The sequence below is a fragment of the Cnephaeus nilssonii genome (genome assembly GCF_951640355.1).
Source record: "Cnephaeus nilssonii genome assembly, chromosome: 22".
NCBI classification, from domain to species: Eukaryota; Metazoa; Chordata; class Mammalia; order Chiroptera; family Vespertilionidae; genus Cnephaeus; species Cnephaeus nilssonii.
Window position 1 is genome coordinate 25,600,126 of NC_137093.1, and position 23,977 is coordinate 25,624,102.

At 39.4% G+C, this 23,977-nt stretch overlaps 1 protein-coding gene across 6 annotated transcripts in view; it reads left to right on the forward strand.

Annotated features, from left to right (window-relative positions):
- Window positions 1-23,977, forward strand: part of MTMR3 (myotubularin related protein 3) — an 84,784-nt gene that overhangs the window by 39,440 nt on the left and 21,367 nt on the right. For all 6 annotated transcript variants that reach the window (XM_079763340.1, XM_079763342.1, XM_079763343.1 and 3 more), the window contains exons 3-9: window positions 1,211-1,295; window positions 3,672-3,761; window positions 4,148-4,264; window positions 13,097-13,179; window positions 15,434-15,600; window positions 19,705-19,801; window positions 22,200-22,313. In XM_079763340.1, the coding sequence (XP_079619466.1) occupies window positions 1,293-1,295; window positions 3,672-3,761; window positions 4,148-4,264; window positions 13,097-13,179; window positions 15,434-15,600; window positions 19,705-19,801; window positions 22,200-22,313 (671 nt within the window). In that variant the 5' untranslated portion in view covers window positions 1,211-1,292. The remainder of the gene's footprint in view (window positions 1-1,210; window positions 1,296-3,671; window positions 3,762-4,147; window positions 4,265-13,096; window positions 13,180-15,433; window positions 15,601-19,704; window positions 19,802-22,199; window positions 22,314-23,977) is intronic.

Sequence of the window (23,977 nt, forward strand, 5' to 3'; positions counted from 1 at the left end):
CACAAGTGGGCTTTAAAAACATCTCCTTCATCAGTCACTGCAAGTGAACAAATGCACAAGGCTGAAGTGTGGCTTAGCATACATGGGAACATCGGCCTGCAGGTGTTAAAACTTCTGTAGAGCCTTGCCATCCATGTAACTCAGTGGTTAGAGCATCAGCATAAGCATCGGAGAGTCATGGGTTTCTCAGTCAAGGGTACTTACCTGAGTTGCAGGTTCGATCATCAGCTCCTGTGCGTGTGGGAGGCCATCAATCATTTAATCGATGTGTCTCTCTCACATTGATGTTTCTCTCCCTGTCCCTCCCTCGCTCTTCCTTTCCCTTTCCCCCTCCCTCTCTCCCACTCTCTCTATAAAAATCAATGGAAAAAATATCCTCGGGTGAGGATTAACAACAAAAAAACCTGGTAAAAGTATTAGCACAGTTTATGTGAATTTTCAGATGAATATAGAATACTAGAGGCCCGTTGCACGAAGAGATTCGTGCAATAGGCCTTCCTTCCCTTGGCTTCCATCACCGGTTTTCCTCTGGCACCTGGGACCCAGGCCTTCGCTCCGGCCAGAGTCTGCCTTCTTCCTCTTCGCTGCAGACTCCAGCTGGAGTCTGCCATCTTCGTCTTCGCTGCAGACTCTGGAGTCTGCAGTCTTGTCTTTGCTGTGGCACTCCTGGAGCAGCTGGGTGGCTGCCATCTTTGGCCTTCTAATTTGCATACTCACTCTGATTGGCTGTGGGTGTAGCGGAGGTCCGGTCAATTTACATGTTTGTCTATTATTAGGTAAGATAGGGGCAATAAGGCAATTTTGCCTACTAAGCCAGTTCGGTTCCCACAGATAGGGGATCCATTTTGAACTTACAGATAAAACATTTTATAATATTATAAGAGTATTGTTTTTGTACTTGCATGTTGGTTTAATTATTATTGCTTTATTATTTTCATCCAAAGCTTATAACATTTTTCATATTACTAGCAACATTAGGAATATGAGCCCGTGCTATTTTTTTGCCCAAAATTCGGGAGGATTTTCACAAAGGCATATGGAGTTTGCATTTGACTAGTGAGAATTTCCTGGGTAATATTCAACATTTTCTGGCTGACTCTGGTCAGGTCTTTGGGTCTGTGTATATGTAGTTCCGTTAATTGGAGTATGGCCGACTGGGGGAAAATTGCTAATTTTGTCCCTCTCCTTCCCCCCCATCCCCCTTTTAAAGATCCAGGCATAAAGGAAAGAAAAACTTTGCCATACACTGAAGAAGGGACGGGGATCTCTCCTCCTAATCTGGGCCTCCTGTCATGGTAAGTAAATAACAAGCAAATAACAAGAAAATTGGAATTGAACTCTATCCTGACAAATGAACATTAATACATCATAGTTACCCATTTTTGTTGCAAGGAATCATTTCACTTTTCCTATTCCAGATCTCTTTTGTCTCCTTTCGTTTTTTGTTTACTTAATAGTAATAATTATAGAATATTCTAGTTATTAAAGCCATTTCATTTCTATTAGATATGGTCTCCCTTCATTCAGATAGTCAGTGGAGGTGAGACTAAAACCCATGATTCTTCGACTCCAGGTTTCTTCTTCCTTTTCTCAGAAGCAAGGTATGAAGACTGTTGGAGTGTGTGTAGAATTACGCTATGGTCACGTATTTATGAATTTACCTATCTGGGTAAAAGCAATTCCCTACCTTCCCCATGCTATTTAAGGCAGTGTTTTTATCCCAAAGAAGGTGGAGCAGCTCTGCACACCCTGCCCCCATATTTGACTACAAAGAGCATGGCTATTTAATGGACATTTCAGTGCCTTGTGGGCCATTTAGGACCCAGGCCAGTTTAGGCAGAAAAGATGCAGCAGTGAGTCAGCCACATTTCTATCAACCCTGAGAATAGGTAAATAGAGCTTTAAGACTTAAAAAAGAACAGCCCTCTGTAATATTGTCCTGCTTCTACCTTGTGATATTTCCCAAATGCAGACTGTTTCATGCTGGTGCACAAAAAAGGAATTGAAAAGGTCATATTAATTTCAAGCTTCATTAGGGACATGGATGGAAAATGCGTTTCAAAATTAAAAACAAGCTAAAACAGAAAAACTAGTTGTGCAGAAATTCATATTAAAAGGAGGAGAGGTAACTGCTTTCATCTCAAGCTGGGCCAATTTTTTCTTAGTTTATGGGTATAACAATGTATCTTAGACCCAAACACAGATGAACTTTTAATGTTATTTTTCTAGATCATGTTTTATTGGTTTTCCCATAGGTTTTAATGAATTGGTAAGTGTTTTCCTAATATTTATATGGTATGTATGCCAGTGCCAATGAGTAGCAGAGGAGCTTATTAAGGCAGTTCTGTTCTGTACTGAGGTGTTGTCCTTCATTGTATTCCACATAGCTAGCAACAATGTGGCCTTCATCCTGGTGCTGCTGGGGTCTCTGCCTGGATTGTACTAAGGTGCCAGCAGTTTTACCCACCAGTTCTCTTTGCACTGTTAATACAAATGTCATACAGTGAGAAAAGGCAGATAATGTCTTAGTATTATTGTGAAGGGGATTTTGACCTCCCGGAGCCCCTTGAAAAGGTCTCAGAATCTATACACCTCCCTTTGAGAACCACACTAGTTAGAGTGTTATGGTTTTAAGGTTAGGAGTGCTCTTCTGTAAAACTTTAAGTTTTATTTATAGGTAGGATTTTGTTTCCCTCTTTGAGGAGGTAGAAAGAATTGTTGGAATTGTGATAAGTAGCATATGCAGAAATGTCCATCCACTAATTAGTGATTATAATTTAGTGCTGTCAGCTGAGCATGATATGGCTTTTGATTTTACAAAGTTTGTGTAAATAAATTGCATCATAATTTATACTCAGACTTTCCATTATAATGTTTTTCTCTCCTGTCTTCCTGTACCATAAAGATTCATATTGTAAAAGACTATATTTTAATGCAAGTTATAATTAGTTCAAGTGCCATTTAGTTAGAATTTATTGCTGCTTTTTTTTGAAATTGCCTTAATAGAAATAAATCTATTCTGTAATATAAGACATACTAAACTAGGGATAGTGTTTCACACATGCTTTTCATTTGAGAAATTTGGTTCTTATGCTTTGCATTTTTAAAAAACTTCTATTATGGAAATTATGCATATAACCAAACTAGACACAATGGCATAGTGACCCCCCCCCCCCCCCCACACTTACCCAGTTTCATCAGTCATTCCTCATGGACAATCCTGTTTCATTTATGCCCCATTCATTTCCTCCTTACCTTTCCCCTTCTGATTATTTTGAAACAAATTCCAGTTATCACAGCATTTCATTCCTAAGTAATTCAGAATGTATCTTTCAAAAATAAGAATTTAAGGTAATAAAAAACAAAACTATATCTTGGTTTCTCTTACAGGTAATGTCCTAACAACTTATTACTGCTTAATATAAATGCTCTTAACCTCTTGATTAAGATTTTTGTGTGCATCAGTGTGTTTCCTAAGTAGAGGCCTCATATATATCAGATGGAACACTTTTGGGGATTAATATTTTTTTCTTGAGTTTTTTCCTGTTAACTTTGCTCACCAGACTCCCATTGTGATTACACTATTAAAACATGGCAGAAAAACCAAATATGGGTGACTGGGAGTTTTGAAATTATTTATAGGTTTGTTGTGTGTGTGTTTTTTTTTTCAGGATGAAGAGACTCGGCACAGCCTTGAGTGCATCCAGGCCAATCAGATCTTTCCCAGGAAGCAGCTGATCCGGGAGGATGAGAATCTTCAGGTAAGTACAGGCCATTCTTGATTGAAAGTATTTAGTAGTGAGCTAATGGTTTGAAGTAATGTACTATATAATATATATCTTTTTTCCTAAGCTATGCACATAGTAGAAATACTGCTAGAAAACATCTTTCCTTTTAGAAAGACTTATTTCCTGAGAATTGACTGTTTGAGATGTTCATCTCTGTGTCATTCCTTCAGTAGTCTAGAATTTGAATAACTAGGTATATTCGAATTATGGGGACATAAACCCAGTCCCTTACTCACTTATGTATTGTGTTCTAAGTGTGAGTAACAGAGGATGTTTCATCATCCATTTGTCTGACCTGTGTTTGAAGACTTTGATTTACTGCTTCAGAGCTCTGAAGGGTTTCTGCTTCCGTTTTGAAGGTTCCTTTCCTTGAACTTCATGGAGAAAGCACAGAGTATGTGGGCCGTGCTGAGGATGCCATCATTGCCCTTTCTAATTACAGACTTCATATCAAGTTCAAGGAGTCTCTTGTTAATGTAAGTGATTACCAACTCAAGTAGCTGGAGAAGGAAAGTAAGAAAACTGGTTAATGTTTTCAGCGAGAGGAGTGTTGTGCAGGGTTGGGTGTGAAAACACTGCTCTGCTTTTCTCTCAGTTTAGCACCCAGGTGACACTAGGTTAGCAAGCAGTTGCAATGCTTGATTTAAAAGGATACCCGTAGTTTGTCAGCTGAGGTGTCCATTGTTTAGTATTACTGAATTGATTTGCCCTAGGTTATGCTGTATCATTAAGTTTTATAACAGTGCAAAGGCTGTATAGACTTTCATCCCTCAACCTTTAATAGTTAACTACTGCCTCAGTTGAGAGAATTTCCTGGATCTTAATGTCAAATGATGAGATGTACTTTGAGCTCAGTCAGACTCTCATAGGATGAAGTTAGTCTAATGGCTCCATAGTGGTATAAGTATAAATGTTAAGTACAATGTTTAATTGTTTAATGGACTATGTATTCCTGAAGAAAAGGAAGGCTCTCAATCCACAGAGTGCATTTACCCCTGTCAGTTGTGAGGGTGCTCTGAGTGACTGGTTCTTCCAGTACACTGCCATTATTAATAGTTTTCAGTTAATGTGCCTTTCACCACAAAGGCACAACAATTTGTGTACTCCCACCAAATGAAAGCCTTCTTCTTTCTTCATTTGCCAGCATTGTGCCTTTCTGCACTTCAGTTCTAGCACAGAGAAGTGTATTATGACATCATTCAGATTGTGTGTTTTGAGGCTCATTTGAGATTTTTTTCTATCTGTCACTTAAGTTTATTTTTTTCATTGATTCAAAAGTTACCCAATTCCTTCATCACGTTCTTTTTTTGTGTGTGTATGTCAAAAGACTCAAATGGCTGCCATTTTCTTTATAGTCGGTATTTATTATTTATGTAGTATTTATTATTATTCTTTGTAGTTAAGTGTTTATATCCAGGACCCATTGTGGCCTGAATTCCTTTTGGCTTCTAGATTTGGGCTACTATCATAGCTGTTGCATAGATTTCTGCTCGTCAGCTGTTAATACACAATGGATTCATCCAGGAAAGGGGCATGCTGTGCTTGCCTACCCTGTTGCCCTGTGTTCAGGAGGGTCCATTGGAATTGCATAGTTGTCATAGGAGGGGACAGGATAGAAACTCTTTTAAAATCCCAGCAACCAGAAATCCCCCACCAGCTACTGTGAGAGTAATGAGAGTAATACAGTAGTCCCCCATGGTCAACTGTGGTCTGAAAATTCTAAATGGAAAATCCCAGAAATAAGCAATTCATGTTTTGCCTGGCTGGAGTGGCTCAGTTGGTTGAGCTTTGTCCTGTGCACCAAAAGGTTGGTGGTTCGATTCCCATTCAGGGCACATACCTGAGTTTTGGGTTCCATCCCTGGTCAGGGCATGTACAAATATACAAAAGGCAACCGATCTCTTTGTCAGTCTGTCTATATGTCTCTCTCTCTCTCCTCCTCCCCCCTTCCCTCTCCCTCCTCCTCTTCTCTCTAAGCATGCTCTCGGGTGAGGATTAAAAACCATAATTCATAAGTTTTTAGTTGCACACCATTCTGAGCAGTGTGATAAAATCTTATGCCATCCTAGATGGCCCTGGAGTGCAGGAGTAGTGATGCTGGCAATTGGGATATACCAAAGGGAGGCCATAAAGTGTTTCCTTCAAGTGAAGAGGCATGTACAATAGTCCCCCCTTATCTATGGGGAATATATGCCAAGGCCCCCATTGGATGCCTGAAATTTTGAATAGCACTGAACCTTGTATAGATGTACTACGTTTTTTCCTATTCATACACACTTCTGATCAAGTTTATAAATTAGGCACAGTAAGAGATTTGACAACAACTAATAATGAAATAGAACAATTATAACAATATATGGTAATAAACTGGGGCCATTATTAAGTTAAATAAGGGTTACTTGAATACGAGCACTGCAATACTGCAACGGTTGATAACCAAGACAGCTACTAAGTGACTAATGGGCAGGTACCACACAGCCTGGATAAGCTGGACAAAGGGTAACTCACGTCCTGGGATGGAACAGGATAGCACAAGATTTCAAGACAATACTCAGAATGGCATGCAATTTAAAACTTAGGAATTGTTTATTTCTGGAATTTTTCGTTTCATAATTTTGGACCACGGTTGACCCCCGTGGGTAACTGATTTCACAGAAAGCAAAACTGCCAATAAGGAGGGGGAAGAAACTACTGTGTGTATAGGGAAAAAATCATAGTATACATAGGATTTGGTTCTAACTACAGATTCAGGTATCCAGTGGGGGGTGTTTTAGAATATATCCACCACAGATAAGGGGAGACTACTGTAGTAAGTAGAATTGTTCAATTTAATTTGTGTTAAATGGCTGGAATCAATGAAATTCTACTTAAATTGCATGTGGGGATGATATAGTTTCATATCATTGCGTTTTTCCATTCAGTCCCCTATTTCTCAGGTTGTTGGTTTATGGCCAAGTATTTTAGGGACTATTTTTAGATCTATTCTGGAATAGGGTCTGTTGGAGAGAGAGCATGGATTTGATCATGTCATTCACCAGCCTAAAGCCTTTCAGTATTTCTTCACTGCTTTTAAGATGGGATTACTTAGCACGGTGTCAGGGTATTTGGTACTTGGTCCCTGTCTGTTTCCCTCTTTTCTCCCTTCTCCCCTTGGTGATAATAAAACGGGTATATCCTCCTTGGACTATTCAGCCATAATCTCACACTCTGAGTTCTCTCTCTTCTCTCCTGCCCAGGGAACTCTTTTTCATCTTTCAAAACCCAAATCAGGTGATAACTTCTGTGCTGTCTTTCTCAGTCCCAGCTCCTCCCTGGCAGTGTATTACACTCCTGGCTGCTTTTCTGTAGCTTGACCACACCTTTACGACCTTTACCAGCTATGTTGAAGTTTTTTGGTTATTCATCTTTGTGTCTTCAGAGTCCAGCATATCTCCTGGTACCATGATATTCAGTAAATATAGTAGTGGGCAAAAGTAGGTTTACAAATAATACGAATAAATAATACAATAATAAATAATAACATAATAATAAACTGTTCTGTGTACTGACAACTGTAAACCTACTTTGCCCACCCCTGTATTATGTGAATTAAAGTTAATATGGGCTTGAAATGGCTATTAGACATTTTAAAACCCTTTGTAGATTTAAAGCTCATTTTAAAACAACATGTCTGCGTGATAGGCCCATGTCAGTGTCTCTAAGGGTAGCTGTATAAGTGGGTTGTTTATTTTAAATGTTGGTCCCTCTTTGTGACTGAAAGATAGGCTTAAGAAATTTACCCACGTACATACTTTTGACCTATTTTCTCACCTAAAAGTGTTTTCTCAGACAGCATTATAACCCTCTAAGGCATAGAGCCTGCATGTGACTTAAAAAGCCCAATATAATGGCTGTCTAGAAAAATGATTGTGCAGAAGTATTTTGGTATTGCAGTGACTTTAAATACTTCAGATTGAAAGAGACTATGACTTCTCCATACAAATAAATGACTTGCATCACAGCTCATGCTAAGGTTCCTAAAACCTTGGTTACTCCAAGAAACCGTGGCTCCTCCTGCTAGGTGCTGGATGGAGACTAGAGAGTCGGTGGGGTTGCCTCTCCCTCCCTTTCTTTCTCCCTCAGCAGATAAATATTTCAATCAAATAGGTGAGATCAAGAGACTTCCTTTGAAGGTTATTCAAACACATTTCAACTGTCAAAGCCCAAAATGTGCCAGTATATATTGTGGCATGCCCCAGTTTGCATCATTTTGTATGTTTTTAAATCAATATATTTAGTACTTTAGAAATAGGAAATAATTTACTATCAGGTTTTAAATAGCAACCTGATATTATATATTTTTAAAAAGTTTTTTATTGTGGTAAAAAGTAGTATACCAGATTACATATATTACAGGTATACAACATTATAATTCGATATTTGTATACGCCACACCACTGTAAATCTACTTACTATTCATCACATACATTCTCTTTCAACTGCACAGCACATTGAGTGAAAGTCTGTAGACTTAAATGCCAAAAGTATTGTGCACTATAATTCACACACATTCACTGGATATCCAGTTTTAAATTTCTAGGGTAAAGAACCTCTGTAGTAGAGTTCATTGGTAGCATTTAAGGTATGAATTGCCCCCATTCTGTGCTTTTGCCCAAACTATATTTTTACATATGTACAAATATATTTCTTTGATGCTCAGCTAATTTATAAACAAATAAGTGTTCAAGTGGAATTCATGAAAGTTTAAAACAATTTTTGTGTAATTCAATAGACTGCCTCTCAATCTGCTGCTTCTGAAGTCCCAGTAAGTAGCATGAGAAACCTAGGCGATTTTTGCACATGTGCCTGAAACAAACTGGTTTTGAATGTCAGATGCTCACCTTGCAAGTCAGCAAAATGCGTCCATTCTGCATGAGTCCCTTCCCTCTTACTAGACAATGTCCTAGTGGTACCTGTAATGAGAACAGTTTGTGGGGTGAGGATAAAGCCCACAGCTTACACACTGATGGAATTGTGACCTTCAAAAATGAAAACTAAATTCCAACTAGAAATTTTTGTAAAATCAACGTTAGTATTTAAAAGGACATTCTGTTTCTAGGGTGTCCTAATGCTTCTGAGGAAAAGGTGGAAGCGTAGCAGCGGAAACACCGTTCTTAGCATTTTTTCACATTTTTATTGTCTGACTGTAGAACATCAAAAATCTTTCTTCTTCAGACATCAAGAAGAGGTTATTATTAACACTTCATACACTTTGGCCTTAGCATTCCTATGTCAGTAGAGGCATCTGGCACCAGTGCTGGAAGAGTAGCTTATAAATACCAAAGGAGAGCAGTAAAAAGTTTGTGTCTTTAGCCTGTGACAGGCTTCTTTTTAGGACTGGTTTTTAAAGCATAAGATTTATTCCACACTTTATTACAGATTTTAGGTTTAGAATCATAGCTTTATTTTCACTTAGTTGCTGTCATTTTTACTTCAGTTGTACATATAAGATTAGTACTTCTCATCTAGGCTAGAAAGGGGGCATTTGTTAAGGTAGAAAATTATCCCGCTTTTAAATTCTGGTGCTCAAAAACAGTACACATGTGCACGTGAGTGCGCGCACACACATCCCAGAATGGGACAGCGTTATGTATCTTTAATACCTGTGCATGTCTATTAAGTCTTTAATTGCTGCTCTTCTGCTTTTTTGGATTGACGCTCTTATGAGTTTTGGTGTTCATGGTGTAACTTCTGGCCTTTTGAGAAATCGATTAACAGCACTTTGTGTGTTTGATGCATTGGTTTGAGCATGAGTTTGGTGAAATTCATAAGAGGAAGAGCACCATAAAGGGAGATAGAATTACCTAGCTAGATGACAGAGGAAAAAAATAACAAAAAGAAAATTAATTGCTCTAAAACATTTGAATCGGGGAGCTATAGAGGATTTGAATGTGACTTTAGATTTCTGATTACTCTTCCATGGGTAAAATTGCCTCTAAGGAATCTTGGTTTAGATTCTGTTTTCCTCTTGAAGATCCCTGAGGGAGAGGCCTTAATTGAGAAAGACAAACTAAAGTAGAGCGCATACAGAAGGGAAGTGCAATCTTAAAGGAAGAAACGCGCATCATATCCATAATGAAAGGAGCCTGGACTGGAGGACTGACATGGGTTACGGTCCTGAGTTTGTCATTAGCTTACAGGGTAGTGGCTAACCTTCCTGGGCTGTAAAATGGTCTGGCTCTTGAATCTGTAATTGTTTGCCTATGAGATTGGATATTGGGTTTGTTTAGTTAACAGAAATGGTGAGGAAAGTTGGGGAAAGTTGAGAAACCTAAAGCGATGGTGTGGGCCTTAAAAAATACAGAGAAACTTAGTATGTTTTGGTTGGAGAAATGAAGAGGAAAAGAAGGCCAGTTCTGTCTTTTTAGAAGAGGAAGCACTCCGTGGAAGGAACAGTGAAGACGGGAAAATGAGGTAGGAAGTAGAAGAAAAAAGGAAGATGTTCATTTGATGTAACATCAGGTATTTTTCTTCTATATGTTCCTGTTCCTGCTGCATATTAAACTTCACTGCATGTAACAATCTGCATGAGTCTTAAAATCTGTTTTATAGATCTATGACTGAGTACGTGTGGTATATACACTGGTGTTTCTAGTATCTGCATATTAGCAACCAACATCTTTATGCTTTTCTTTAAATTTGTGATGTTAACCTGAACATTTGTGTAACAAATGCATTTTAGGTAGCACATTTTTTACATGCTCTGAGATGTTTCATTGTTTTTACTCTGGAAGTCTGGGCATAGGCCCTTGGGCGCTGGTCCAGTAGGAGGAATGTAAAACTTACCTGTTCTTTGTGTCTAAGGAGCACAGGCTGGTGTCCACTCTCTCCAGCGGCTGCTAAGAGCGTTAATTGGTTTGATCGAAGGGGACCTGGGGGGCAGGTAACTGCTGAGATCACAGCCTCTGCACTTGGATTTGTAAAGCTCACTCACTGCGCCCCAGGCTCTTCTCATTCCCTTCCATTCCCTGTACCTGGGAATTCTAAGTTGTGACTATCTGAGGTTCAGAAAGCAGAGACTGGTGGGAAGCTCATCTAAGGAAGTCTGGAAGCAGGCACAATTTTAGTTGATAAAATTTTCGAAGATTGAGATTAGAACTCAGGCCTCTTCATGATCTCACTTATATGTGGAATCTAATGAGCAAAATAAACTAACGAACAAAATAGATCCAGAGACATTGAAGCATGCAACAGACTAACGTATTTCAGAGGGAAAGGGGGTTGGGAAGAGATGAACCAAAGAATTTATATGCATATATGCATAACCCGTGGACAGACAATAGTGTGGTGAAGGCCTGGGGGAGCGGGCTAGAGGGGTCAATGTGGGGGAAAAAGGGACATCTGTAATACTTGAAATAACTCAGGCCTCTTACTTGTCAGTCTTGCAGCCACTTTTGTTTTTCTTCTGGGGCTGAAGGGGGTTTTCAAGCAATCGAAGGGGACCTGGGGTGCAGGTAACTGCTGAGATAGCAGCCTCTCCACTTGGGTTGTAAAGCTCCCTCACTGCAAAGGGAGGAGGGGGAGGTTACCTAAAGAAAGGAAAACAATGTGAGTCTGTTCGAGGACTGTCCTGAGAATGAATCCGTGTTCTCTTCCTAATCTCATATTCCTCCTTCGCAGTTCATTCTTACTAATACATTGTTATTATTGTTTTCCTTCTTAGATGTACAGGTCTTGAAAGAATTTTTAGCTGTATCAGCTCCAGTTTCTCACTGCACCTTGGGGTTTAAGGACTTAAAAAACCGAGGGCCAGTGCTGCTTTTTTTCTCAGAACACAGGCAAGATTCATAGTCTTTCTCTTACCCCCAGTCCTATTACAAGTGTAAGCAAAATTTGCAGATTACAGACTTAGAACTAAGCAAGAAGGCCCTGGTCTTGAGTAGAAACTCGCAGCCAGTATCTGAATATTACTATTTTGCTTTCTTCTGTTTTTATATTTCTGTGGGGTCTGTTGTTATTTCACCTCTTTCATTTCTGATTTTGTTTATTTGGGTCCTTCTTCTCTTTTTTAAATCCCTGCCCCAGTTTCTCTTTCTTTGACCTAGACGTCCAGCACGGGGCTTTTTTTTTTATCCCCGCATCCTTCTAAGAATTCTCTGCTGACTTTGGCAACTGCATGGTAGGACAGGGTTTCCGAAAAGGCTCAGCGAACATGAGGGCCACCTTATGCAGCCAGCATTCCCTTCTTCCTGTCTGTGTTGGAGAAGACTGCCTCCCTCTTCTATGCTAAACACGAATTGTTTGAATGCTACTTGCAACTCCCATAGCCATATTTTGGCTAGCATGATACAGTGTAAGAGGCAGTGGTCTGAACTTTTCCAAGGAGCAAGAGTATGCACTAGGCTTTATCAGGCTTTCTTTAGAAGTTTGGAAAATTGCTTTTTGAAGCCAGGGGTTGAGTCAGGATGAGTGGAGGGAGAGGGGGAGGAGTCTCGTGTCAACTTGAGGATTTGTCACCCTGTTCCTGTGCTTTCCCATCCTGTCTCCCTTCTTTAGCTTTTTACTGTGGTATTTACTCCTGTGTTCATTCAGTAGAGTCTGCTGACCTGATTGGCAGGAAGAAAACCATTCTAGCTTGCTCATATCTCCAGTCCCACTTGGCAAACAGGGCTCCTCAACTGGTCTTTTAAAACAAATTAGACCTCGCGAGCTTTAGGACCTTTGCCCACTGTGTGGTCTGCTCCTTCCTCCTTGATGGCTGTAGTTCTATTTTACTGAGCAGAAAGCCTGGCCAGCATCTACTGCCCTGTCGTCTTTTCTTTGCAACCTGCAGGCAGTTTAGACTTGTCTTTTTTAGGATGCTCCTTTGCTGACTGACACAAAGCCACAAGCTCACTTTATGATTTGGGGCAAAGGACAAGTAGTCCCACTAGCACTTTGATCTACAGCTCTTTTCTGTCAACAAGACAGGATTACTATTCTGGTTCCCTGCAGCTTCTGTGGCATTACAAATCACAGCTGCCTATAGCTTCTCAAGTAGTACTGAGTGTTGAGCCTGTGAGTTTGATGCCTGAGAGATGATATATTTCCCCATTCTTCCAGAGGTGGTGTCTCCTCTTCATGACTTGTGTTTTTGATTTGGAGATAGAGAAAGGGAAGCCCTAATTCACGCAGTAGTAAAGCACTGGAGTACTGGTGATCCAGATAAGTTCGCAGTTCTGTTTGCTCCTTTCCCTGGTGGAGCTTTCTCATCACTCTGTTGGACACGTGGAAGAACTGCAGGCTCAGTGCCTTTTTTACTAAGGGGACTTTATCTCTTTCAATTGCAGGTTCCATTACAGCTTATAGAAAGTGTTGAATGCCGAGATATATTTCAGCTTCATTTGACTTGCAAAGACTGCAAAGTTATCAGGTATGTGGCGTGTTTATGCTGCTGTTTAGTGTGGAAAACACTTTTTAGAGAATGGATTCAGGGTTTGTTAACAGAAAAAGAGCTTTTGAGGATCAGCCTTGTGGGAATATTTTTCTGAGTAGTTAGTGTCTGAAATATTTTAGGTTACTTTGCTATTTGAAAGGTATTTTTAAATTTATTGGGAAATATTTTAAAATTTACAAAAATGCAAAAATAAAAATAGTACAAAGAACACCTGTATTAACATTTTACTCCATTTGCTCTATCATTTGCAGGGGCTGTGTGTGTGTGTGTGTGTGTGTGTGTGTGTGTGTGTATGAGAGAGAGAGAGAGAGAGAGAGAGAGAGAGAGAGAGTGAGAGAGAGAGAGAGAGAGAGAGAGATTGAGATTCTTTTACTGAACAATTTGAAAGTAAGTTAATATAATCATGGTTCTTCATCTTGAAATACTTCCGCGTGCTTTCCCAAGAATAGGGATATGTATATATTTTACATAATCACAGTATCGTTATCAACTTCACTATTTTACACTTAAAATACTTTTATCCAATCTACAATCCATATTCTAAATTTGTTAGTTGACGTAATAATGCCCTTTACAGCATTGCCCCTACCCCACCTGGCTCAGAACAGGATCCAGTCAAGGTCAGGTACTACATATAGCTGGCATGATTCTATAGCCTTCTTTAACCTGGAATGTTTTCCACCACCTTTGTCTTTATGGCATTTTGAAGAACACTGTCTTTTAATAGACTGTTTCTTATTTTGTGTCTGTCCAGTGTTTCTTCATGATTAAATTGAGGTTGTACATTCTCAGCTGTTACACTATACCCATGAGGTTGTGTCCTTTTCAGGGTATTGTATTACGTCTGGAGGCAAACAGTATCCATCTGTCCCTTATTGGTGATGTTAATTTTGATCACTCTATTAAGGTGTCACCATAATTTCTAAACTTTCTCCCTTGCAACTAATAAATAGTCTACGGGAGGCACTTTAAGACAATGCAGATTCTTGTTTCTCACCACATTTCCCCAAAGATTTAGCATCCATTAATGTTTTTATCTGATCTAACCTTTACTATAATGGTTGCAAAATGATGCCTGAAATACCTTTTTAAATTTAGTAGCTCTGCAAGTTTTAAATTCCCCAAGTTTTTACTTTATCTCTTTGACTTGTTCTGGAGTGCCAATAAACATTGTGTGCTGGCATGTTGATGAGCCACATTGATTGGGACAAGGGAGGGGTTTAATTGACCTTCTTGGTTTTAAGGTAAATATGTACAGTTGCTTTTTCGCCATTGAGATTTGGCTTGCTTTTGATAGATACTGGCTATAACTCACAGTTTAAAGAGCTTGCTTACTAGTTACTCGATTTTAAACACTGCATCTGACAAGGTAAAGTATTTTTACACTAATTATTTTAACCTATTAGTTATACATTCTGAAAGTTGCAATTGATAATAAAATTTTGTTCCCTGCATGGTAATAGCTGAATACTGTAATGTAATATATCTTATTTTGGATATAAAGTTGCTGATTTATTCTAATTGCTAAATAGATAAATTTTGAAATTATTCCCTAAGTGGCAAAAAGTATTGCTGTGATTTGAGCTCAGCCTAACATATCATAACAAAAGGACTTCTCTAAACCTATTCCTTGGGAGGGACAACTATAAAGCTTTGATTGAAGAAATAGAATGAAATTCCACTCATGGAAGAGAATGACTGCCATTTTACTTTAATAATTGACACTCAATCTAACAACATAAGTTTCCCATATGTCCAGCTTTCTTCTTTCTGACATTTATACTATTGGCTAAAATTTGTTGGCCTGTGTTTTTTTTGTTTTGTTTTTTAAACTTAGTATCATTTAAAAAAAAATATATTTTATTGATTTTTTTACAGAGAGGAAGGGAGAAGGAGAGTTAGAAACATTGATGAGAGAGAAACATCGATCAGCTGCCTCCTGCACACCCCCTACTGGGGATGTGCCCGCAACCAAGGTACATGCCCTTGACCGGAATCGAACCTGGGACCCTTCAGTCCGCAGGCCGATGCTCTATCCACTGAGCCAGACCAATTAGGGCTGTTGGCCTGTTTTTATTATAAATGATAAACATGTGAATGACCACTTCTAATGCTTTTTTGACTGTAGTTATCACCTCATCATGAGTAGGCACTCTTAAAATGTGACTTTTCTTAGTTTTTATTGTTATCTGTCTTCTGATTACATCCGTACTTGTTTCGCTTTACAAAGGTGTCAGTTTTCAACTTTTGAGCAATGTCAAGAGTGGCTTAAGAGACTGAACAATGCAATCCGACCACCTGCTAAAATAGAAGATCTCTTCTCATTTGCATACCATGCTTGGTGCATGGAGGTTTATGCCAGTGAAAAAGAGCAACATGGAGACCTGTGCAGACCAGGTAGGCCTTCTAAAATATGCAAATAGCGGCTTTAGGAACTGCTACTTGAGGTACCCTTAACATGAAACAGGACTCCTAAGCAGTCATATAGTCAATCAATGTATATTTTATGTGGCACTTAGCATGTGCGCATCATTCTTATAAGCTGAGTAGAACACATTTCCTGCCTTTCAGGGGAAGGGAAGAACACAAGATTTGGCATCACAATCTACTGGGCTTAAAAACCAACTGCATAGTAAGATTTGATGGGTGATTTGGAAGCCTAGGAGGACGGAGCCATGAGTATTGTATGCAGGTCTGGGAAGACCTCGCGTTAGTAGTGGCTTTTGAGTAGGCTTTGAAGGTCAGGTGAGAGTTCATTGATTAGAGAATGGGGAAAAGAATGATAGAGCAAGTAGCAGGAACAAAGGTATAGAAGTGTGAGATTAGGCCATATAATAGGGGAATATAAAGACAGTATTTCACTACCTTCGAACTTTCAAGCCATAGGTTACGTGTTGTCACCCCTTTCACCCCAAGATGATGAAACAGAGGCCAGAGGCCAGGTGACTTCCTTCAGGACAGACAGAGAAGCTGAGCCTGTACCGAAACCCAGACTCCTGACTCTTCATTAAATCTTCGTCGCGTTTACTATCTTTCTCCCTCAGAAATGGCTTTGACTGAGTTAATGTTATTTCTCCACGGAGTTGTCTGTGAACTTGATGTTGCTTATAAATATAACTTTTCTGGTCCAACATGAAGTCTTTAGTGTATCCAGTTTGGGAGCAAAGTCTTGAATTCCTAAGCAGTGAAGAGTTGTGAGTTTTCTTCCAGTAAAGTTTACTCTTGGGATTTTTTATTTTTTTCCTTTAAACCTCAGTTTTTAATCCTGAATCTTCAATCTTAACAATTCTGCCCTGGCTCATTTTAAACATTTGAGGCTAGTCTCGCTATGTGCATTTTTTTGTTTTTGGCTCACTCACTGGTTGAAGTTTTTGGTTTATATTCTTGCTTAAATAAAATATAACAAACATAAGCATCATCTTATTTTTAAAAGACGCTTTGATATGTATTTTTGTTTGGCCCTTATGATCTGCTCAAACAGGCAGGATTGGCTGGTATTTTTGTTTTGGGAGCTAAAGATGAGACTTGGAGACAATGCCTGTTGCCAAGTTCCACTGGTAGGTACTGACAGCGCTAGAACTTAAACCCAATTGTCAGCTATTGAGACCTGACTATGCGGGGTGCTGTGGATACAGATGAAAAACAAACCCCTGCCCTTGTTGAGCCTAAAGGAAAGCCTCAGGAATGTAAGCTTCCCACAAGTCTGGTCAAGGCCAGTGGAATCCAAAGTCAGCAGCAAGAGACCACACCAACCTGGGAGGTTATGAGAATGTGCTTTTAAACTGTCTCACTTCACTCCCTTATCCATTGCATCCCTCTTTTTCTTTTTCCTTCTTTATTGAGATGCCATTGTATTATTTTTTTGTTTTGATTCTTTGTTTCTGGTTCTTTTCAAGGTTTTGTTAAAGTTTATACACAATGAAATGCACAAATCTTATGTGTACATTTGATTTAAGACTCCTAACTCCAAAGGCATTCCCCTAGTTTTGGATTGGCAGCATTTAGTTAACAAAGCTTGCTTGCTCCTTCCTGAAACTGATATTTCCTCATCTTTTTATTTTTTATTTTTAAAATATATTTTATTGATTTTTTACAGAGAGAAAGGGAGAGGGATAGAGAGCTAGAAACATCGATGAGAGAGAAACATCGACCAGCTGCCTCCTGCACAACCCCTACCGGGGATGTGCCCGCAACCAAGGTACATGCCCTTGACTGGAATCGAACCTGGGACCTTTCAGTCCGCAGACCGATGCTCTATCCACTGAGCCAAACCAGTTTCGGCTTTCCTCATCTTTTTAGATGATTTTTTATTCCCTTGATTATTCTTTTGGACTTGAGCCAACTCTTAGGATATTCCTGAGATATGCCAGGTCAGAACTCACTGTGGTCTTTAATGATGGACGGCTTTGTCCTGAGCTGGGATGGCTTTGGTCCTCGGGCCCTTCCTTTCTGATGTTATTTCGTGTTCTTTGACCACCAGGCCTTTTGGATGTCCACGGTGTCCTCTGTCTTTCATGGATTTGTGATGGATAGAGGCATTTGGTGGGTAAAGTACTAGACTTAGGAATTAAGAAAAACTGATATCAAATCTGTACTCTACTATTTAATTTAAAAAAAAAACACTGGGTAAGCCATTTATCCTCTCTGTACTTTAGTTTCCTTTGTTCTTCAGACTGGGACCTTCTTCTTCCTGCCCAAGCTGTTCTGGGCATCCTGAAGATCAGATCGGTTATGCTAGAACGCAGTTCAGTAAATGTTTGTGGACCTCCTATGTGCCATCTTGTACAAACACTTTGGAAATTATGAATATACAAGGTGATGCTGTGCTGTTGTAACTAATTGGTTTGTACTTCTCTATAAGTAAAGGTTGTATTTTGTTTCCTCCCAGTACATATAGTCCACATGGAAGTTAAAACCATTGAACGAACTGGCCAGGGCCCGTTTAGTATTCTTGATGGTCACTGTCCATGCAATTTGTGGACAGATGGCACCCCAATTCAGATAGCTTTTTTCCTGTTTGGAAGTCTATATCATTTTCCAAAATAATAGATTCAGCTGATTATTTCTTCCTGCATTTCTGAGCCTGGTCTTTTTATAGCTTTCCTTCAGGAGACATATAATACCTACTTTAGTTTAAGCTCAAGAAAAGCAGTTTAAATGGGAAGTAGTTTTATAGAATTGTTCTTCATTCCAGTAATTGCTGTTTCCTATTTTGAAGCTCCTCTCCCAGGGAGAGCAAAGCTTTATACTTTGATCATCAAAGCAGTCCTGTGCTTCTTTTGTGCTTCTATTATTGTTGTTTCTCCTGCTTAATGATTTTTTAATAAAATTACTGCCTTAGGACTCTTGAGTTTTAAAGGAAGAAAGTTATTTCAGACTTAATGACTTTTATATTAGGTTCATTAATGCCTTTGTTTCTCACTGTCTTAAGGAAGAGAAAGCCAAATTCAGTAGGGCATGTGTAGACGGGTTACACATGTTTGGGTGGCTATTCTTACAAACGCTTAGCACTTTACTTGGCAGTATGGTGTTTCCTGAGATTCCTGGGTACTGGCAGTTACAGTTCTGTTTTATCTGTAATTCTGTCATCTATAAGGCTCTGAAAATTGAATGATTTTTCTTATTTTATTTGGTGGCTTGAACTGATCTGAAACTATTTATTGCTTTATCTCAGTGTGAATGCTCTATGCATTTCATTGTAGAAATACTAATGTTTGATTAAGTAGACCCTGTTTAGAGTGTTAACTTAATATTATAATAATATGTATCATTTTAAAATCCAGAAAATTCTCAAGTTCTGAAATCTGGCCCAAAGGGTTTCTTTCTTTTTTGTTTTTTAATGTTTTTATTGATTTCAGAGAGAGGAAGGGAAAGGGAGAGGGAGAGAGAGAGAGAGAAACATCAGTGATGAGAGATAATCATTGATCAGCTGCCTCCCACATGCCACCTACTGGAGATTGAGCCACAACCCGGGCATGTGCCCTGACCAGGAATCGAGCTTTGACCTCCTGGTTCAGGGGTTGATGCTCAACCACTGAGCCACACTGGCTGGGCCTGGCCCAAAGGGTTTCTGATGAGTTGTAGATCTATGTTACTATTTTTGGTGAACTGTTGATGTTATTTCTTATGTATACCATCTCTGAGTGGAAGTAGGTAAGCAGCCAGAATAATGATAAGAACATGGGTTTTGGGACCAGACGGACCTGCCATAATAACTTCTCTCAAGTTTCCGTTTTGTCCTCTGTAAAATGAGCTCAATGATAACTATCCTCAGACTTGATAGTAGTGATTAGATGAGATAACATACTTCTTGATCAAAATTAATGTCTTTATTCCTCAATTCAGTCTTATCCTGACAGGGATTTTTAACACCAAAACCAAATATATGCTGTTTTATTTATACAATACCTATCCCCTACTGAGAAGGGTAGCTACACTTTTATTCTACCTATTTTGCAAAATGGTATTCATTTCCTTTTTTCTGCTATCTTTGGTTTCTAGGGGAACACGTAACATCAAGGTTTAAAAATGAAGTGGAGCGGATGGGTTTTGATATGATCAATGCCTGGAGGATTTCCAACATCAATGAGAAGTACAAGTGAGTTGTATGGGTCCCTGTGGACTGTGTTTCACAGCCATTGCCTTTGCAAAAACCCACTTCTCATGTGGCAGAACATTTGAACTTAGACTTTTTCTTTCAAATGACGTTTATTTATTAAATCTAAATGCGTGATTTTCAGAGTTCTTCTTTAGTCTTCTGTTCCCATTGCTATTACTGAAGTGGAAAGTGATCCTTACTTAATAGGATTCTGGAACCTTCCTTTCTACCCTCTCCAGGTCTCTGTGCTTCTTGGCACAGGCATATCTAGATAACAGTGTTTATGAGTAGGCAGGCAGTTCTCATCACCACTTGACATCACATTAGAGATCGGATCAGTGATCTCATATGCAGAGATAAAACACTTAGGAGTAGTCTTTATGACTAATTTTACTCCACATTCTATGAAATAGACATAAGTATTCTGTTATTTAATATATGTGTTGATCTAAAACTAACTTCACAGCTGTGATAACATTTAACCACTAAATATTAATGTTACTATTATTAAATATTCTCATTACCTGTTTCCTTAAAAGGTATACATACTTTGGTAGGGGAGGTCAGTTAACTTATGTGATATTTTTGAGCCAAATTTCTCTAAAACAAAAGAGAATTGTCTAGGATATTTAAATTAATATATCCTTCTCTTAAGTTTTCCTACAGCAAATGGCATTAATTATACTGTTGTCCTTTGAGCTGCCTCAAATTATGATAGCAGTTTTCCTGGAATATTTGTGGCTAGCCATCAGAGCATTTCGGTTTTTATAGGAAAAACTATAGCTAATTACTGTACATAGCTCTTAACGTGGACCATGGCCAAGAAATTAAGAACCTGGGGTGCTGTGAAGAATTGGGAGCTACAGATCTGTCATACTTATCACATTTCTGTGGTAAATCAAAGTAGAGAATGGAAGTGAAGACGAGAGGAGGGGCTTCAGAGAGCCTGCGGCAGCTACAGGCTTCTCTCTCTGTGACTCACCTTTCCTCCTGGAAACGGCTTCTCTGTAAATGAGCAGCTAGTCCTTGCTGAAGAGCTGACTGCTAGGTGTGTTATACAGTATATGTATAGGTCAAGGAACATAATGATCAGAAAAAGAGTGAAATAAAAAGACCTGTGAATTAAGCAAAGCTTATTGAAAATAGAGTCCAAAAGCCATTGGTTTTCAAAAATTCCTATTTTATATGGGTTTTAAAAATTATTACTTCTTGTCTGTGAGTCTATTTCACCTCAAAACTAGTCTTCATGAAATTAAAAAGGTTTTCCTACTATAAAAATATACTTTAAAATTTAAATGAGATAAAATTAATAATAATTATTAACTGTGTGTACCAGGTTATTTTTAGGCATTTGTGGGTAGCTGCCAGGAAGTTTATAGAGCTGCTCTTGGTCATAGACGTTCTCCTGGTTCAGTGGCTTTTAAATTCTTAATAGGTAATCTTGTGGAAACTGAGAATAGGAGAGAGATATTTAGTGCAGAATGTTCAAATCCCCCCCAATTCCTAAGCCACTTTGTGTTTTTTTCTGCCTCTTTCCATAATGCATAGGTGTAGATGTAGGTGTAGTAGTAGGAATAGTAGGAATATGTGTATATTAGGATTTGGATGAAAGGTCTTAATTACATTCACTGTTGAAAAAGGAATATTGGGTTACCCATGGAGAGACGGCAGATTGTCCTGTAAAAAACCTCTCGGAAATACTACTTCCTAAGGCACCAGCTTGCCTAGCATGCAGCTGCTAGCATCTTCATGAATGAAAACAATGTCTTTCCCCCCGAGTGTAGTTTGTTATGAAGTATATTTTATAGAAGTTATCATTAATAGCTTGTTCTCATTACTGACTTGGCTAAATGGGACTATGATTATATATGCAAATAGACTAACCTGTGGTACTCTTTGTACATACCCTTTGCTGCATTTGTTCCCTTTAATTAGGACATCCTGTTTGGTTCATATCAAAGAATACATTAATCCTGTGAGGTCTCTGGAAACTTGAAATTGTGGGCTCTTGGCATTTTTTATCTTTCACTTTGACAAAAGCCTGAAAGACTGAGAGGAGTCTGGTAGAGGTAACACAGACTTTCACTTCTGTAGTTGGACTGGGCACTTGTGTGTTAGAAATGACCTGTGTATCTATTACAACAGAGAGTAACTGCCTCTCCACTCCCCTTTTTTTCATTGATAGTTAAGACTGGCAGATTCCCAAAAGGCAGCATCAAGGGAAACAATCCAAGATAGTGTGTATATATGTAAACACTTGAGGCAGCCCATTCTGCTGAGCAGGCCAAGACTCAAGTAATGCTCCTCACTGCCTTTTAACTGACTCTGGGGTAGCTTGATCAGCATCCTTCTGCTGATTCACCTAATGTCTCTCCCTCCTTCTCACCTCTCCTGTTAGGCTATGTGGTAGCTATCCACAGGAACTCATAGTGCCTGCCTGGATCACGGACAAAGAACTGGAAAGTGTAGCCGGCTTCAGGTCCTGGAAGCGCATCCCTGCCGTCATCTATAGGTAAGCAAGCGCTCTGCGGCCTCGGAGGCCGCTCGCCTGGGAGGGGAGGGGAGGGGAGGGGAGGAGGCTTCAGGACACTTTCCAGGCCGCTCTGCTTCCTTATGCCAAAGCTGCTCTTTCACTCACACACCGGTAATGACTGCACCCAGACACTAGCTGATAGCAGTAAATTAACACTGTTAAAAATTTAATAGGAAGGTGGCTGGTCTTGCTATTTTAAGATCCTTCTGACATTCTATGGGAAGATAATGTGCTTGCTGCATTTCACTTCAGATGTTGGCCTTTGGAACGAGAGAGGTGAGTCCTAGAAAGTGAGAATTGAGAGTAGAGTTGAGACACTTGTGATTGTCTTTGTGGTTGAAAAACTTCGACACTTCGAAGAGCTCTACTTGGAGAGGAGCATTTAGGGAAGGAGGCTGGATAGAAGGTCTTAGAAATCACAGGCAGGAACCCAGCCTGCATTCACTGGATTCAGTTGTCTGTAGATTGCAGTGATGATTCATGTGGTTGCTAGCAGAGGGGCAAGTCGAGAAGGGGATGGTGGCATGGTGACAAGCACAGGTTTGGAGTTTAAGTCTTCTCTCTGATACTTCTTGCTATAGCATCTTGAGTAAGTTCCTTAACGGACTTATGCCCGTTCTTAATTAGTAAAATGGGAATGCTGTTCTTTCTTTGCCTGTGTGCTATGGCATCTGAATGAATTTATGAACACTGGACTTCTCTAAGCAGTATCTGGAGTAGGTTATATTCCTGATGGCTGCTTTTATAATTCAGTGACTATCTCAGTACTCAGAGTCATGTTAAAATTTTAAGACGTCATTACCTCTTATTTGGAAACTGTTTCAGATGTCATCTTCTTGTAATGTTCACATTCTCCATTTCATTTTCCCAGTTTGCAGACTTTTTGGTCTCTTCTTAGGATAAACGTGGAAAGCCTTTTTTCCCCTTCTAAAATTTATTCTAGAGAGCATGAACCATGGGTTGGTTTGGTTTTTCCCCTCCAACCCTTTTTGGAGACACAGAGTATGTATAAATGATTTTTTTAAAAATTTGTAATTTCTCAGAAAATCTGTTCTCAAAAGATTACAAATGGAAGTTCTTGGTGTAGTCCACATAAAAGCAGGCTTCCAGGAACTGGCCTCTATTTCAGAACTTCATCTTGTATCTCTGAGCTCCAGGCTGGGTTGTCAGATTGAGGTAGTTGAATGTTTCAGGAGTCTAGCACAAGCATGTCAAACTCGCGGCCAGTGGGCCGTATGCCTCGTTTAAATGAGGTTGACATGCTTGCTCTAGCACTCTGTTTCGTCAGCCTGGGTGGCAGGATGCTTCTGAATCCACCTGCATTGACTGAGTTTAATTGTCCGTAGACTGCAGTGACGATTCTTGAGGTTGCTAGCAGCAGTTCGTTGACAGCACTGAACCAGTGCCTGATGAGTGCTTCTCCTGCTGGGATGGGAGCGTGCTTACTTGGGTTTATCACTGAAGACAGAGGTTGCTCTCGCACAGGAAGAGGGTGCGAAGGGCACCCCCTCTGTAGTGCAATCCACAGCTCCCCCCTTTGTTCATTGAATGATTTAGGAAATTCTAGTCATTTTGGAAGTTTGCCTGACACCAGTTTAGGGATAGTTCAAACAGTTCATTGTTTAATTTTTATATTTTTTATG